The sequence below is a fragment of the Heliangelus exortis genome, chromosome 8 (assembly GCF_036169615.1).
Source record: "Heliangelus exortis chromosome 8, bHelExo1.hap1, whole genome shotgun sequence".
Classification (NCBI taxonomy): Eukaryota; Metazoa; Chordata; class Aves; order Apodiformes; family Trochilidae; genus Heliangelus; species Heliangelus exortis.
The window spans coordinates 17170283-17187625 of record NC_092429.1 but is presented as its reverse complement, the minus strand read 5'-3'; the positions used below and the strand labels follow the sequence as shown (position 1 = coordinate 17187625).

At 38.5% G+C, this 17343-nt stretch overlaps 2 protein-coding genes across 2 annotated transcripts in view; one reads left to right on the top strand and one right to left on the bottom strand.

Moving 5' to 3' along the window:
• CCDC18 (coiled-coil domain containing 18) overlaps nucleotides 1-8821 on the bottom strand; it is a 21414-nt gene extending 12593 nt beyond the window's left edge. Inside the window, exons 1-11 of the mRNA XM_071750719.1 lie at nucleotides 8702-8821; nucleotides 7696-7852; nucleotides 7398-7521; nucleotides 6930-7097; nucleotides 6422-6531; nucleotides 5433-5561; nucleotides 3842-3938; nucleotides 2962-3083; nucleotides 1785-2094; nucleotides 404-504; nucleotides 134-294 (exon numbers count right to left, since the gene is read on the bottom strand). Coding sequence (XP_071606820.1) covers nucleotides 134-294; nucleotides 404-504; nucleotides 1785-2094; nucleotides 2962-3083; nucleotides 3842-3938; nucleotides 5433-5561; nucleotides 6422-6531; nucleotides 6930-7097; nucleotides 7398-7521; nucleotides 7696-7826 — 1453 coding nt within the window. The 5' untranslated portion in view covers nucleotides 7827-7852; nucleotides 8702-8821. The remainder of the gene's footprint in view (nucleotides 1-133; nucleotides 295-403; nucleotides 505-1784; nucleotides 2095-2961; nucleotides 3084-3841; nucleotides 3939-5432; nucleotides 5562-6421; nucleotides 6532-6929; nucleotides 7098-7397; nucleotides 7522-7695; nucleotides 7853-8701) is intronic.
• Nucleotides 8671-17343, top strand: TMED5 (transmembrane p24 trafficking protein 5). The gene is made up of 4 exons (XM_071750751.1): nucleotides 8671-9120; nucleotides 11443-11540; nucleotides 12167-12350; nucleotides 14340-17343. The coding sequence occupies exons 1-4, from the start codon at nucleotides 8683-8685 to the stop codon at nucleotides 14556-14558; spliced, it is 939 nt and encodes a 312-aa protein (XP_071606852.1). The 5' UTR covers nucleotides 8671-8682; the 3' UTR covers nucleotides 14559-17343.

The window sequence follows — 17343 nt, the reverse complement described above, 5'->3', positions numbered from 1 at the left end:
GGTGGGGAAATGTTTGGAAATGCTGCTTGGAAATATATATTTTAAAAACACCACAGAAACAATTTAAACCCTACCAAAAAACTATTCTGTGGATTGCTCAGACAGAGCTGCACAGCTGTTTCAGTAAGCTTACCTCCTTGGTTTCTGATCAATTTGACAGGCTCCATTTCCAGACCACGTAACCTGCTATTTTCTTGCCCTTCGTTAATTTCAGAAAGATGCTCAGCTCCGGTACACACAGTTAAGTTTCCACAAGGCTTCTGAATTTCTGTTTCTTCCATTGCCAGTTTACTACTATTATAAAGGAGACAACAATTATTTAATATTTTTTCTACATGCTAATTCTAATACCACCTTATCATCTGCCTATTCTTGCCATAATTCAGTAGCCAGGAAGTTGTACCTCAGGTCTGCAATCACAGATTTATCTGATTCACAAGATTCAGAGAGAGCTTCTTTTGCTGAGGAACTGGATAACTGGTGTTTCAACTGGTTCCATTTAAACTAAAAGTTAAGGGAAAACCAAGATCAGTGAAAAACTAAATTTTTATTGCGTCACAGCAGGATTAATTCATGTGTTAAGTCTGCATGTTAAAATCTCAGATAACTTGATCATTAAAATTTTCTCCTGAGTTCTTGCAGAAGAACTGTGTGTTTGTCTTACGTTGGTAGATATAAGCACTAAAGCCCTCTGAAACAGAGACCATTCCTTTAAATATCTTTGTACAGGTACTGAAACATGAACACTTTTGCTGTGATAAATTAAAGAAAATAAACTGAAACACTATCTGTAATTCCACACTTTGAACTTCCCACACCATGTTTCTTTTCAGATTGCAATCACTGCATTTAATACCATTTTTTCCTCAAGGTACAGAGTGCTCCCAAGCATTTCATTAGATTACTAGAATAATCCCAGATTTTCCAGAAAAGTAAATGTATTTTCCAAATGAAGACCATAAAACAATTGTTAAGGCTTTTCCAAATAAAAGTCTATGGTCACAACCCAAAACATGATTTTTAAACAAAATTACTACACTCTCTTCAGCAGAGGTCACCTTGGCAGTTCCAAAACCATACAGAAAGCATGTTTTTTATTTTGCTTTCATTACAGCTACCCATATTTATAATTCAAAAGTAAAGATATCTGATGCAACCTGTACTCCTGACCTCATATACCTCCTTAGCTCTTCCTGAATTCCCAAACAGTTCCTCCAGTAACCCCAGTAATTTCACAACTTTGGGGTTTTTAAATGACTCTCCCAATCAGTCAGTTTAGTGATAAACTACACCAGTACAAGCTTCAGGCTCATAAGACAGGGCTTATCCTGGTAAAACAGATATTCATTTACAGTCAGGGAATATAGGCCTTCTCTTTCCCAGCAAAAGTTCCTGCTAACATCTCCTGCTGTAATTAACACAACTCTGGCTGTGAGACACAATGAGTCTGCCAGAGGGGAAATGTCATACTGTTCCACTAAGAAGCTCTGTCATACAGTTCATCATGTTTTAGAGAATATACAGATCTCTGAAGGATCAATACACAGAACAGCAGGATGGCAAGTGTAATCGGAAATGTTTGCTGATTAATCCTTTCCAAAGCACTTACTCCTACTTCTTGAATAAGAAAACAAAAGTAAAATATTTTAAGTAAACATCCACGCATCTTGAAAACCAAAGATATTTCACTCAGATTATTTCTCAGGATCACAGGATTTCCATGAAATGCCAGTTATTATTCAAGATACATAATAGAATTTTCAAGGATGTATCAGTTACTGTACCTCGTTAGATGTACTTTGAGATAACTGGAAAATAATTGTTTCTAATATGCTGAGCTCCTCCCTTGAATCTTCAATTTCTTGCTGGCATAATTTCAAGTGGCCATGTTGCTGTGCAATAAGCACTCGCAGCTCTGCGTTTTCACTTATTAGAGCTTTTTTTTCTTTAAGTGCCATTTCTTTTTCACCAAGTTTTCTCTCAAGCTCAACGACCTTCTGATTGGACTGAGTCAGCATTGATACCATTTCAGTCTTCTTTGCCTCTAGATTCTTAATTTCTTCTTTTGTACTACGATTCTCTTCCCTTAATTGCCTAAAAAAGTATATCCATTTAAAAAGCATGGCTACACAGAGACTTGTCATCATTAAAAGTACTAGAAGAATGCACCATAACTACACTGTTTTACCATACTCCTCCCTCCTAAAAGCTAGGATTAGTTCTATAAGAAGGGCAGAATGGGTTTCACTGCTTTACTAAGCTTTCACTGTTCTTATGGACCAAGATGGAAACTGCTATTAGCAAACAAAAGGAGAGAATAAACTACTTCTCACTCTTAAGCAACTTAGTGGTTTTATGCACTATTGGAAGAATCACTGCTAGGAAGCAGATCAAGGTGTGCTGAAGCCAAGCATTCTGCAAACAGGATAAAATAAGTACATAATGATACCTAAAATCACAATATATTAATACAATGTACTGAGACTCAGCTAGTCTAGCATTTTGCTACTAACAGAAGAGAAGGAGGGATCCTACTTTTGTCCCCTTATATCTGACTGTATAACAAGTTAATTGTATTTTTAGCCCATTATAACTTATTTACATTTATAGGTACCTTTTGATTTAGCAAACTGAATTAGCCCAAAGGTCGTGATGGGTGCCAAACGCGGTGCAAGTGATCAGACAAAAGAGGGCAGTCTAACACGGGAGACCCGTAGGGAGCTGTTAAACAGGTTGGAGCTTGAGTAAATGTGCTCACAAACTGCCCGCCCCTGCAAACACTTTTTACCTGTTCAGTATTATGGCTTCTCTGTTGTATTGCTGACGCTGATCCTAAATGCTCACAGATGCTAGCCCTAATTTGGTTTGAACTATGTGAGCTGAGCAGCAGCAGTGACAGCTGTAACATGCAGTTTCTTCTCAAATAACCATACAGAGATTTTTTGAAAGCCTTTGAGTTACCTTAATTGCTCCTCTCGGATGTCTAGATCCTTTCTGTAGCTCACACACTTTTCATTCAGCTTCTCTTTTTCTTTTTCACAATCAAGTAATCGTTTTCCCAAGACTACTTCTTCAGCTTTAACCTTAAAATGTAATTTTTTTGTTACTGTACAACAATAACCTAAGCTTCCGAGCTTCAACAGGCTTCTTAAAAAATAATACTATAAACACTATTTGTTTTTTTCTTTTAGATAAGCCTGCAGATAATTCTGTTGCTCACTGTTGTAAAGAATAAGAGAAGGTCAAAAAAAGTTCTCTTTTTCTGTCATTTGGGAAAATAAGTAATGTTATTTAAATTTTTAATATTTATAATTCTAGGGTATATTTGTAGTTGGCAATTTCCTTCCAAAAGAAAAGAAGACTAAACAAATAATTTTCAATAGGATCAAACTGTCTCAGGCCTGTGTTTTTCCCTCCCTTAAGGCAGGAAACAGTAACAAATTTGTCCACTGGAAGTTAGGGAGATGATTTAATTTTCATTTTAGCTCTTCTCTAGCTCATGTTTCATTGAATAAATTACACAGATGGAACCAAAAGAGGTATTTTTAAAGGATCATATGCTTTTAAAATGTAAAGTTCCCAGCTGGAAAGCAAAAGACAGAAAAAATAGCAGCAGTATTGGGCTACCTCATAAATGCAGACGGTGTGCAAGTAGTTTAAATCTGACTGAAGTTATCACCACAAACAATTGCTTAGCCAGACCCCACCTCACTTAGGACTTCACCAACACCAAGCAGATACCACTGATCCACTGATGAAGCTGTTCCTGTTTGCCACCTAGCTTATCAGAAGCAGCAAAATCCAAAATAGAATGCCAAAATCAAGTGAAGAGAAAACTTACCTTTTCTAATTTTTCGGTTATTTTCTCTTTATAATTTTTGAAAGCTCTTGTCAGCTCTTCCACATTCAACAAAACTTCATTTCTTTGCTGTTCTGCTCTACAAAGAAGCAAACCAACTTTTAAAATAACAAATTTCAGGAATTTTCTAACTATCTCCTCCAGTTACTAAAAGCAACTTCTATATTAATTGTTCCAGGTAACCACCTTTCTTCCAACTTTCCAAATCCTAGATAAAAAGTTTCAAATGATGCATAAATTAATTTGAAATATTGTTTTTCATGTCACCATAAATAAAATCCAATAAGACTAAGAATGTAAAAATAAACACTTTTGATTCCCCTTCAAAAATAGTTTGATTCATATCATCCTCCTTTACCAGTAAAATCCCAATTTAGGGACTGGGATAGAAAGCAGTGGTCCTTAAAATTCAAACTGGTTAAGGGGAAATAGAAAATATTTTGATACTAAAGGAAGTTCACATGATAGAATTAGAGTGAGACTGGCAGGAAGAAGATCTGATCAAAGAATAAATTATTTGGAAGATACTGGAGAGATAGCACCGACATTAGTAAAAGAAGCACCCTTTTCAATACTACCATATAGACAAGATTAAGGATAACATGAAAAGTTCTCTTAATTAAATAGTGATTCTAACACTTTCTTCACACCAGCCACAAAAATACAGCACTCTGTACTGTTGAATACCGAGTCTTAGCATACACTCTAGGTTAACACAGGACAAAGTAAAAAATAACTTCAGAAAAATCGATTCTGGATTTTCAGATTTCAGCTCTCCACTGCACTACATCTATTCTGAAGGGAAAATACATAGAATCATCATGGTTTGAAAGGACCTTCACAATCATCAAGTCCAACCATCAGTCCTACACCACCGTAACCACTAAATCACCTTCCAAAGCTCCACATCTACCTGTTTTATTAATACCTCCAGGGATGGCAACTCAAACACCTCCTTGGGCAACCTGTTCCAGTGCTTCACCAGTCTTTTCACTGAAAAAAATTTTGCTTAATATCTAACCTGAACCTCCTCTGGTGCAGCTTGAGCCCACTTCCTCTTGTCCTATCACTCATCACTAGGGAGGAGAGGCCAACACCCACCCCACTACAGCCTCCTTTGAGGTGGTTGTAGAGGGAAATAAGGTCTCCCCTCAGCCTCCTCTTTTCCAGGCTGAAGAGCCCCAGCTCCCTCAGCCTAAGACCTGTTCTCCAGACCCCTAATCAGCATCGATGCCCTCCTCTGCATCCTCTCCAGCACCTCAAGGTCCTTCCTATACTTCAGTTCCGAAAACTGCACACAATAGTCAAGGTGTGACTTCACCAAAGCTAAGTACAAGGGTACATGTGATAAACCAATTGCTAGTATACAATTGTTATACTAAACTATCAGCAAATTTCAAAATTTAATAAGTGCATCCTTAAGTTACAAGTATCTCCACATTGAACTTCCTCATTAAAAAAAAAAAAAATCCTTAAAGCAGAGATAAAATTTGATTCCACAAACATCTGCCAATAGAAATAAACACTTCTGCAATATTATTCTGTATTTAATTTATTAAAATTTCTTTTTTACCTCTTTCCTTGCTTGCTTCGTTCTACAAGCTCCATTTTCAGATGTTTGAAGTCCTTTTTATACCTTTGCAATGTGTTTTCTCTTTCCATTTCTGTTTTCCGGCTTTGATCCAGTTTATCTTCCGCATCTCTAGCAAATAAATCACAAATAAAAAATAGGAACTTTTTTGTAAAGAAACTAGATTCTGTTGTTCTTTACTGCACGTGATGTTTGAGAAGCACTAGTCAAACAAGCTGCAACTCTCCAACCTAGCTTTGGAACACCCATAGTCTCCAGACTCACAAGGAGAATGTCTGCAGCCTGGAGACTTGGCTGCCCAAACCTCATCAATAGGCAGGAGGTGTCACAACTGGACCCCAGGTGGCTGGTTTTGTGCCATGACATCCAAACATAGAAATCACTGCAATTCTGGCAATAGGTATGTCTGCCAAGGATACACATGTGGGAAACTACACTAAAACATGAAAGAAAGTATCTTTACTGCCTTTGTTAAGATGGACTATTGAGATATTAATTGACTATTATATAGAAGGAGGTTGCAAGACAGACTGACAGCCAGGTATGTCTTCTAGACTGCCTCTAGGCTCTGTTTACCTCAGCTTTATTTGGCCATTTTCCTTGATTAAAAAATTAATTAATAAAGAGTCCTTTACACTACATGCTGCACAGTCATATTTGTAAATATGTACACTTGTCCACTACAGAAAATACAGTCATGCAGTCACTTTAGCCAGTTATAAGGGCACATTCATGTTTACTGTACATTCTTAACTGATTCCTTCTACCGGCCTTTATTATTTTTAATTCTTTTCTTCAAGTACATCCAGGACAAAATAAAACCTCCTTTCTCCTATATAAAAGTTACAAAATAAAAGTTCCAAGCTCGAGATTATATGACCCACACAGTACCAGTAATTATGTCATCCCAAAAGAGACTGAACTAGCAAGCAGACCACAATGAAATACTGATTTAAAAGTACACTTTATACCTCAGGACTTTATCTTGAGCTGAAACTTCAGCTTCCAAGTTTAAAATCTGTTCTTTCAGCTTCGGAATCCTGACTAAACGTGTTGCTAAAGTTGACTCAAGATGGGAAATCTGAAATATAAACATATTTAGGGCTTATCATTTGCATGTGAATCTTCAGGTGAGACACATAAGAACAACTTGATTACCGGATGACAGTGCTCTTAACCTTATTGTAGATGTTTGTTCATTAAACAAACTGACCTCTGTTTTTCTGCCTACTTAATATGGGAACTTTCAGTTCCCCAGCACTATTACAGTGTGATAAGCAGTCTAGCAGACTCATTTCTTCATATGTTTATCTTGTGTCTTGCTCTTCCCCAGAAGTTTATATTCCACTATCTGTTCTTTCCATGTCAAACAGTCAAACATTTTCTTTATCTACTTATTTTTTACTGTCTTGGCACTGTGGTGTTTTTTTGAGTTTGGGGTTTGTTTTACTTTTCAGTGAACACACAAAAGACACCTACTCTTGATTTTGACTGTATCAATTCAAAGTTCATTGCTTCCACTCTGTTGTTCAGGTAGTGGTTCTGAGAAGTCAAAAATGCATTTTGCTCATGAAGGGCATGCAGCTTTTCCTTAAGATGTTCAGTTTCTTCTGCAGTTTTTTCAGAAGCAGTGAATACTGAGTAAGGCTAGACATAAAAAAAGTTTATATATATATATATACACACACACATACACACACACTTAAATATGCATGTGTCAGCAATCTATACATCAATAGAAGCAGCAGAACAAAAGTATTTAGATCATATTATGATTAAGAAGGTTCAGTTAATATAACTGCCCAATGCTAGAGTGTATCCACTCCAAGCCCTAAAAGCAAAAAAATACTCATAACAAAGAAAAAATCAAAGTAACTAAAACAAGTAATGAAGTGTAATATTTACTTCAGATTTTCTTGGAAAATTCTGGACAGAGGTTTTACTTACAGTCAGAGTTTTTTTCTTACAGTCAGAAAAGCCTTGATAGCTGCAATTAAGCTGAAGTAAGTCCTCCAGAGTAAACTCTACAGCCTCATTGAAGACCTGTCCATAACATCTGCTTGTACTAGTGCTAGTAGGGAGAGTAAAAAGTTGTTACACCATTTTGTTAGATTTTTTTAATTTTTCATAAAGAATATTCAAAAGAAATGCACAAAAGGAACTACTTGAAATGACCTATATCTCTGAACAAGAGAGATTTACACTACAAGAGATAGGCTGTTGTCATTCCCAAATGCACTCATACCTAGAAAGCTCTTCCTCTACACTTTGTAGGTTTTCTTCAGTTCTCTTCAGCTGATTCCATAACGACTGTAAATGTGCAAGATCTTCAGGAGCACCACCACTTTCAGAGCAAGTACACATACTATACTCCATTGGTGTTCACGCATATGCATAGAATACTTTAATATCAAAATATAGTTAAATGTACGTGAATACTATTTGCAAAGACACTTCTAACGATACCAAAATAAGACAAATAGAAAAAAGGAAAAAAAAAAAAAAAAAGATACAAATGCCTCGCACACTAACTTTTCCCACATTCACTCTGTACAAATTGTGCTTTTTGAGAAAAGGACTTTTGCGTGCATTCACAAAGAAAGCTTCACGAATTGTAACTTAAGAAAACTGGAAAAGCCTGTTTTAAGTCAGTTGCCAAGTCTCTTTCACAACACAGCTCGATCACCTCAGGAATCCCGTGCGACTGGCAGGGTGCCTGCAACGCTAACAGCACTTGCACGGCGAATACACAAGGGTCGCCTTACTGCCCAACTGCCAGCAAAATTCTAAAAATCAGAGTAACAAGGCCTTGACAGAAGTGAGGATGGGAGCTGCTAGAAGAGAGAAGCTGCCTTCAGCACAGCAAGTAAGATTTTGCAGACTGGTATCGAGACATCTTGACGGGAAGCGGCCCAACCATGCAGATAAACCAAGGCTCCCTCCCACAGCTCCGGGGTCTCTCCGCCTCCCACCCCCGCTACGATGCCTCCTCTGCCTTTGCGCCGCTCCGCCAGACCCTGCCCGAGGCAGCCAGCCAGACAACCGCCCCGAGGAGCAGCAAGGGACGGAAATGCGCTATCCGTCGGTTCTGAAGAGACAAATGCCGGCAGCGGCCCGGAGCCCACCCCAAGCGCCCCGCCGCCTCCTGTACGGGAGCTCCCAGGTCCCGTCCTCCAAACCCGTTCAAACAGCGCGGGCCCTGAGAACGAGGCCCGCCCGGCTCCTGCAGCGCATGCGCAGCCGCCCCTCACCGTGCGCAGCCGCCACTGCCGGGCCGGGGCGGAGCAGCGGAGCCACCGCCTCCCGCCGCCGCGGTGCATTGCGGGAGGGACGGGGCTGCACGGCGGAGGCTCCGATTGGGGAAACCCGCGAGGGGCGGGGGCAGCACCGCCCACGCCGCCGGGGTCCGGACCCGCCCCTCACTCGCTCCGGGACGGCGGGGGCGATCGGCGTAGGGCGGGCGCCGCACGCTGCCGGGATGGGGCCGTCGCCGCGGTCCCGGCTGCTGCTGCTGGCGCTGGGGTGCTTGGCCCTGCTCCTGCCGCCGCCCGGCACCGCCGAGTTCAGCCCCTCCCTGGATAGCGACTTCACCTTCACGCTTCCCGCCGGCCGCAAGGAGTGCTTCTACCAGCCCATGCGCAAGGAGGCCTCGCTGGAGCTCGAGTACCAGGTCGGGCAGGGCCGGGCGGCCCAGCGGGGGCGGCCCCGGGAGGGCGAGGGGCCTCCCCGCGGGGCAGTCCTGACGGGAATTGGGCGGGCCCGCATCTTGCCGCGGCGGTGGTGCTGCTGTTCCCGGGCCGTGGGCGGTGCTGGGGCGGTTCGGCTGCCGCTTCCCTCTTACCGAAGCGAAGCTCGCTCGGAGGGGGCACCGCCCGCCTCTGCTGCCGGGGGCTCATTGCCCCCTCCCGGGCCTTCCCCCCCCCCTCGCCCAGGGGCAGGGCTGGAGCCTGGAGTCGCCTGGCGCGGCCTCGCCGGGTGTCAGAGGGATCCGAGCGGCCCCGGGGACACGAGGCCGTCCCGCTCCCCACACGTCCCGCTCCGGGCCGGGCTCTGTGGCCTGGGGTAGCGCTCACATCTCCACGGTGCATTTGCATGCTGCTAAAAGCTGTATCTTTTGCAGGAAAAAATACCTTTATAGCCCGTTTTAAATTATTCTTGCAGAATTTTTCTTTTTACTTTACAAGATGTCAGTTTGCCATCCTTCAGAACGTCAAGCGTGTGCAAAGTTAGCGTCTGGCATTGTGTAATAGCTATAAAGCACAAGCAAAATTGTTGCTGATGCACAACCCCCTTATTTATCTATAATGTTAAACAGCTTTTGTCACAATCATTAAAGTTTTCCAAAAAGAGTCTTATTTAACTAGATTGACATTAAAGTCTTGATGCTCCTCTTGGGAAGAGTTGAGCTACAAAGATATCTCTGGGAGAGATCTTTGGCTATCTTTTTACTTTTTTTTTCTCCTTAAAATAAAAGCCTTATTTACTCAGTAGAAGAGGGACAGTGAGTGAAGCAGCAGTGAATGTTTTCCTATCTTGTTATTTACTGTTCCTCAGAATTGGATGAGATCTGGCTCAGCTGAAATTCCTGATTATTTCCTAATTGTTGTTACATGCAGAACTGAACAAGAATGAAAGATTGAGGTGTTCAGAACTCAATCTAACCAAGACAGAAGATAGTTTTGCACTGACCAAATAGGATTTTATTTTAACCATCATGAAAATTTTAAAATTATTTAGAGGAACAAATGTGTAAAACAGTGAATTTATTGCTACTCAGGCATAAATTTGAGCACTTTCTATTTGAGAGTGCAGGAGAGGAGCTCTGTATGTTAATAGAGAGAGAATTATTTTGTATTTAGTTATCTGGAATTGTTAGTGGCTAAAGCATAAGAATATTTAATACAGAGATGCAGGTCAGTCACCAAATCACCAAAGACAATGCAAAAACCACTATGCTAATATGAAAAACATTTTTGGGTGTTTAGATTGTATCATATCAAAGGTATATCCTTATATATAGTTCTTAATTTGCATAGCTGCTAGCTACTAATTTTCCTTGTCCTTTCTCTTCTTTGCTAAGTCTCCAGTGTCACTTTAAGACAGTGTAAACTTTACCCTCAATTTCAGCAGGAGCAGACTATACTCAAATGGCCCACTGGAAAACAAGCAAACAAGCAGAAAAATCCTTATAGTGGACCTAAGTAACAGTCATGAAAATGATCCCTCTCTGCCTCCTCATACATTTATTATCCTCTGGACAGATAAATTCAACAAAGCAATAGATGTGGTGATACAACTGTTGCCTTGTTATACAGTTAAAGCAGCACAGTATTGTCATATGTGTACACTTATTATGAAGGAAGCTAAATGCCTTCAGTTCCTTCTTTCTTTGAGAAAAAAGAATGCCCTGGGGGAATTCAGACCTTAAATCTGCAGTAAAATGTGAGAACATTCTGTGGTAGTTTCGACAGAAGCCTCTTTGTGTCTTCTACATGTAATTCACCCAACAAAAACATATTAGGATGACAGTGAATAAATTGTTTCCTTGCTTAAATATATATATATATGTTTATGTACATAGAAGTGATATCTTTTTTATAAAATTTCCACCTGAACTAGCATTTACATATCAAAGATACCTTCTATAGAAATGTTAGATTTAGCCATCTGTTGGTAGTCTTACAGGTTGTGTAACCCTGCTCATTGATAAAATTGTACACATTCTTAAAAACAATTAGCAAAGGCTCAATATAAACCCTGCAGGATTACCTTATATTCGGCTTAAGATCTGAAATTGCTAAAATGCTTTTGGGTTGAACCACTGTTAATCTGTTCCCAGTTAACTTGGTGTGAATTCCTACAGACAGATTCAGCTTACAGATTATTTGTGTCAGTTCGCTTACCTAAAAATTTTTTCTTACTCAGAAGCATTTCTGTCAGCATTGTAAGCAGAAATTCCACTGGTTGGAGCCTTTTTTTCTTTGTTTCATAGGTTCTAGATGGAGCAGGATTAGACATTGATTTTCATCTGCTGTCTCCAAAAGGTGAAACTCTAGTTTTTGATGAAAGAAAATCAGATGGAGTTCATACGTAAGTTTAAAATCTTCAGACTTAGACATGTTACATAAGTATTTGTCTGGTTTCTTTACCAAATATAACTAAAATAAAGGTTGAGTACTTTGTATTACTTAGGACATACTGTTACAAAAGGACATTGTAATAGGACAGTTTGAGAGTACCAGTTATCTTTTTATAAACACTGAATGCTTCTTACACGAAGCTTACCATGAAGTAAAGGATATTTTTGTTACATTTCTTTACAATAAAAAAATACATATTTTTATCCAAAGATCAGAGAAGTCTCCTATTTTTCCAATCCTTATATCAAAACATAATTACTGTGTTTTTACTAGAGAGTGTAAGAATTCCACTCATATGTCTGCAATGATTAACAGTGATTCAAAATCCTAATACAGGAAAATTAAAGTAAGCTGCTGTCTTCATCATTTTAAGCCTTTAGAGGCAGTGGGATTGTTTTGCTGTGACTGTGCAATCTGTTACGTGTCTTATGAGTTCATATTTTAACATAGGAAGTATACTCAGTTATTTCTAAGAGTGTGATTGTCAGTCTTAAGGAGAAATGTTTGCTTACAAAACCCTCCATTTTTGAGAATCATCACAAAAATTGTAGTTTGACATTTTGCTTATATATACAGGGTAGAAACAGAAGATGGGGATTACATGTTCTGCTTTGACAACACATTCAGTACCATTTCTGAAAAGGTGATTTTCTTTGAACTGATCCTGGACAATATGGGAGAAGACGGAGACGATCAGGAAGATTGGAAGAAGTATGTTACAGGCACAGATCTCCTAGATATGAAACTGGAAGACATCCTGGTTAGTATTTGGTCTTTAACTTATTTGAACGTAAGAACATTCAGAAAAAAAACTCAGTGACATTTAGCCATTCTGCCTTGGTCTAGTGCCCCATGCTAGAAACTATTCCAGTTCCATATATTGAGTACATACATAAGGCCTACCACCATGGATCTCATTTCCACACAAAAGCTTGGAATATTTTGAGAACAGATGCTTAATCAGCAAGAAGAAACTGCCTAGCACTTAAAGTCACTCTGTTTCCAATTCAGCTTCCTTTCTTCCTACTCTAAAATGGGACATTTTTCCCTAGCAGCAACAAATCAAATATTTATGTTCATAATATATGTACTGTTAAAATATTGCTTAATCCCAGTGATATAGTTCAAATAACTGCATTGATTTCTGTCAGTGTTTGAAAATAAAGTACTGGGTCAGCCTCTCCTTCCTATCTTTGCTGAAGTGCCCCAACCAGTGTATGGATTAGTGTTTCTGTCTTCAGTGATTTATGTATTAATTTATTAGGCTTTTTTCTTTCCATCTTTTCAAACTGATGAATGGGACAGGAGTTAATTAATACCATACTGCAGGTTCCCCTTTGCAGACATTCTATGAATGGTAATGTTTGGTTTAATTGTATTCTGACCTGATTTGGATGTGGGATGAAGACTATTGCCCAGTCCAAGCTTCCATGGTAATTCATGATCATTAAATGTTGAGATTACTCTGGAAGCAGAGGATTAGTTGGTGTTCTTGTACCACTGTTGGAAGTGCTTGGTAGGATGCATAAGCCATTGTTTGCTCAACTACAGACAACAGCTATCTTAAAGCCAAAAAACACCACACCACAAAAAACCCCAAAACACACCAACATCCTCAAACACTGAATGCACTGGTATGCAGAACAGAACATCAAATCATTTATTGCAAGCAACAGCATGCAGATTTTTCAACATCAAAACAAAAAAATGGTTAAGGTCTTTTACAGTGTACAATGCACTTTTAAATAATTAAACCCAAACGCAGACTTGGAAAAGCTGGCCAGATTGAAATCAAGACAATTAGAAATAAACTAAGGTTATGGGGAAATTGTGAAGAAAATCCATCCCACAGTAATCACAAGCAATACCTGAATTAATTTGGTAGCTACTTGTGTCCATACTGGTATCTCTTCCAAAAGGAAAAAAATTCAGAACTTACCTTTATTTGAGGGCCTTATAGATTTTACAAAATAGGTAAGTTTCATAAATTTAACATTAGTATTTGATGCCATTGTTTACTTGGTCAAGTTATTACTTTACTGGCAAATTCTGTGAGGACTTATATAAATTCTTAGTAGTTTAATTTTTTAAAGATAAAATATTTACTGAGGAAAATGTTTTCTTATTTTCAAAGCTCTTGTAGGGCTGATGTTTCTTATTGTGTAACGTATGAACTTTAGTATGATCAGAATTACTTGGCTTCAAAAAATAGGTCTTTTGAAATACTGACTAAATATGCAACAGAAAAAATGTCCATATAGAGAACACGTTACCACTGAGTTTAACTTTTATTATTTTTAATTTGCAACCTCCTGTTACTGCACACATTGTTCTTATTAGTAAAAATTACCTCAGGGTCCCATAATTATATCACAAATATAAATCAGCACTTCATCAGATCAGCTTTTAGGTTATGACTGTTACATTGTGGATGAAACCTTAAGAGATTATAGAACCAGGGGTTTACTTTGTAAATATAAAATAAGGAGTAGATCTTGAGCTGCTGTTGTTAATGCCAGAGTGTTTATGTATGACCTTTGGCTCCCTGAGATGCAATGTGTCCTTCGTTGGACCTCCAATTCTCGTCTCAATTTATTGTCAAAATTCTGTCTACTTGGCAAAAAAATAAATTAAAGCTGGTAAGCGTATTGGTATTTTGTATGTATTGCAAACTATGAATTTAATTCAAGGGTTTTTTTGTTTTTGTTTTTTCCCCTTCCCCCCCTCCTACTCTTTTGTTATTCACCAGGAATCCATCAACAGTGTCAAAGCCAGATTAAGCAAAAGTGTCCAGATTCAGACCCTGCTCAGAGCATTTGAGGCTCGTGACCGAAATATACAAGAGAGCAACTTTGACAGAGTGAATTTCTGGTCCATGGTCAACTTGGGAGTAATGGTGGTGGTATCAGCTGTTCAGGTTTACATGTTGAAAAGTCTCTTTGAAGATAAGAGGAAAAGTAGAACTTAATATTCAGTATGAATGTAACAGGTAAGGGGGGAGAGGGGGAGCAATAAGCTACTACAGTGAAGAAGAAAAAAAAAGAAAAAAAGAAAACCATGACATTTCAGTCTTTTGAACAGGCAGTAGACTCCAGCTTTTGACTTTGTGGGCTTTTTGGTTGTTTTTGTGGTGGGGGTGGTCTTGTTTTTTTCTTAACATAAACAAAACCCCTTGCCCCATGCTCTTCCACTTTTTGCAAGTGCTACTAAAAATATTTCTTTCTTTTGTACATGTAGCATTTGTTAATTTTTGTTAGTAACTAACTTATAAATAGCAGAGAGGATGCTTGGTGCGTATGGAAAGTCATCTTAATACTGTCATTTTTTCATGTTCACATAAAATTTTAAATGGTAGCTTAGACATGGTTTTGTTATTTGCTGTTAAACATTGTGAGAATTTACATATGTGCCTAAGTGTTTACAGGATTGGGGCCCCAAGGGGTGGTCTGTAATTACTGTCATTTATTTTTTAAAAGTTACGTGTTTGTAAAAATTTTCAGCACTGGGGTAACATGAGAAAAAGAACTGTTTTTATAGACAGATGACTAACATCAGCACTTTAAAAAAGCACCAATGTGATATTGAGTCAGTGTTGAAAAGAATTGGAGAAAAGAGGTGCAATTCCTGTTCATAAATCTTTGTCCTGTAGTTGTACAACCCTATTTTTCTTTTTGGCTGTTACACGAGGTTCAAGTGACTACATGGTATACAAACACATGCACACACACCTTTAAGTATGGTTTGTCAGCTCTTAGTTATTGTTACCTCAGATAATAGATTATTTTCAAGAAGTCATTTCTCATATTGTTCTGTCCTTTAATAAGGGGGCTAGAGGGTATCATAGTATCTGAAAATATTACCTTAATTTTTTTAAATCCATGTTATTTGCCAATTTATTTTGTATTAGTTTTTGTCTACTACAGCTAGCAGTTTCCTGTAACTAGGTGATTTACATAAGCATGAAAACCCAAAGGTGTTCACCTGAACTTTCCCATTTTGCTCACCCTCACAGCTTAATTGTACAACTACACCCAGTTCATATGAATAGCTAGATATAGAAACACTGCTCATATGAGTAAAGCATGAATACATATGCAGTAATACAGGCTTCAGATTTAGGATCAACTATGTAATAATCATTTAACCAAGGCAAACCTATCCTCAGATCAATAATACATAATTTCTAGATGAACTAGTTGTTAATGTAGTAATGATATTGAGAACTCTTGACAAAACCCCTGGTGTGTGAGAAGTAACTTTTTTTTTAATAGTTTAAAGTTAATAATTTTTACCATGTGCCAAGTCACTGAAGTTTCTTGTATAAATGTGTTAAACTCCATTTCACCACAAAAGTATTTTTAAAAAACGCTTTAAAAAACACTTTTGAAAAAAGTGTTTTTGAAAAAGTGCATGTATTGGTGTTCTGCCTGTTGTTGCATCACCTGGGTGTGAAGTGCAGAATTACGATTTTGAGACTTTGTTATCAAAAATTACTTTATGGAGATAAAACAGGGTCAAGTAGGTTCATGAAGAAACATTTAGTTCAAGTGAAGCAGATGCTAGCAAGGGCTACAGTACATAGAAACAGCACTTCAGCTTCAACTTCAGCCAGTGGGACCTAGCAATAATATTTCTAAATAGTTTTTATAATAAAAAGATGTATTCTTTACAGAAGTTGTTATAAAGAGCCCCAAAGGCTGTTGAGCTGCTTTTTCTTTCTGCAAAATAACATTGTTTCCTTTTAGGGTTCTGCATATGTTTTTTCCACATGATGCTTTCTATTGTGAATTACCTGGAATTAGAAGGCCTATTATAGACATCAGGACAAAGTCTAGGAAAAGTTAATCTTTCTGCTAGTGGTAAATACTTTTCTGCTATTTCCCTGTGTATCTCCCAGTACCTGTATACCATCAGTCTACATCACGGCATAAGCCAAAGCTCACTGAAGTCAACTTCCAAGGATTTTATCAGGTCCCTTCAGGACAGGCAAAAAAGATTCTTAGGTCTCTGCCCCTTTTGCTAGAAGAGGAGATCTATCTTTGCTTGCATCACCATGAGTGTTATATTACAAACCATCTGCAAAACGTTGAATCAGCTCTGTAAAGCTGTGACTAAGACATCTACCTCTTACAAAGCTACTAGATTCTAGATTTCCAACTAGACCTCCAGAGATGAGCTCTGCCAGGTTTTCCAAGGGCACCTCAAGGGATTAAGTAGGTTCTCCAGCTGCTCTCCTGTGCCTCTGACAGTGGTTATACATCCATTGGCAAAACAGTGGTGTATTAGCTTAAGCTGCTAATGAATACAGACTTCCCTGATCAAAGATGCAAGACTGAACAGCAGTTTCTCCTGTTACACATCCCAGCCTCTGGTAGAGGGAAAGTAACACAGTTGTCGGCAGAGTTTATCTGGAAGAAATTTCTATTGTGCAACTAAGAGCTCTGACTGAATTTTCTCCCTATATAAGGTTCATCATAGAAAATGAATCAGGGAATAACTAAAGATAACTGCTTTGACTTGGGCAGCTGGAATATGGTTTTTTCATAGGTGAAGGATTCGGCATGTAAATTTGCAGCTAAATAAAGTTTCATTTTTGAAGACTAGATTGCTTTTGATTGTATAAAACAAACCAAGGAGAATATAAATCTAAACTTTTTTCTTAAAAGGACTTTATATTCAGATTTAGATGCTTTAGGACTTTCAGATGCTGAATTATGCAAAACTGAGATTTTCAATAAATTAAGTTTAAATCC

Excerpts from the sequence above, each read along its gene's own strand:
- TMED5 (XM_071750751.1), top strand. The coding sequence starts at position 8,683 with ATGCGCAGCCGCCCCTCACCGTGCGCAGCCGCCACTGCCGGGCCGGGG. Across the intron at positions 9,121-11,442 it reads CGCTGGAGCTCGAGTACCAG|GTTCTAGATGGAGCAGGATT; the intron begins GTCGGGCAGGGC and ends TTTGTTTCATAG. Across the intron at positions 12,351-14,339 it reads TGAAACTGGAAGACATCCTG|GAATCCATCAACAGTGTCAA; the intron begins GTTAGTATTTGG and ends GTTATTCACCAG.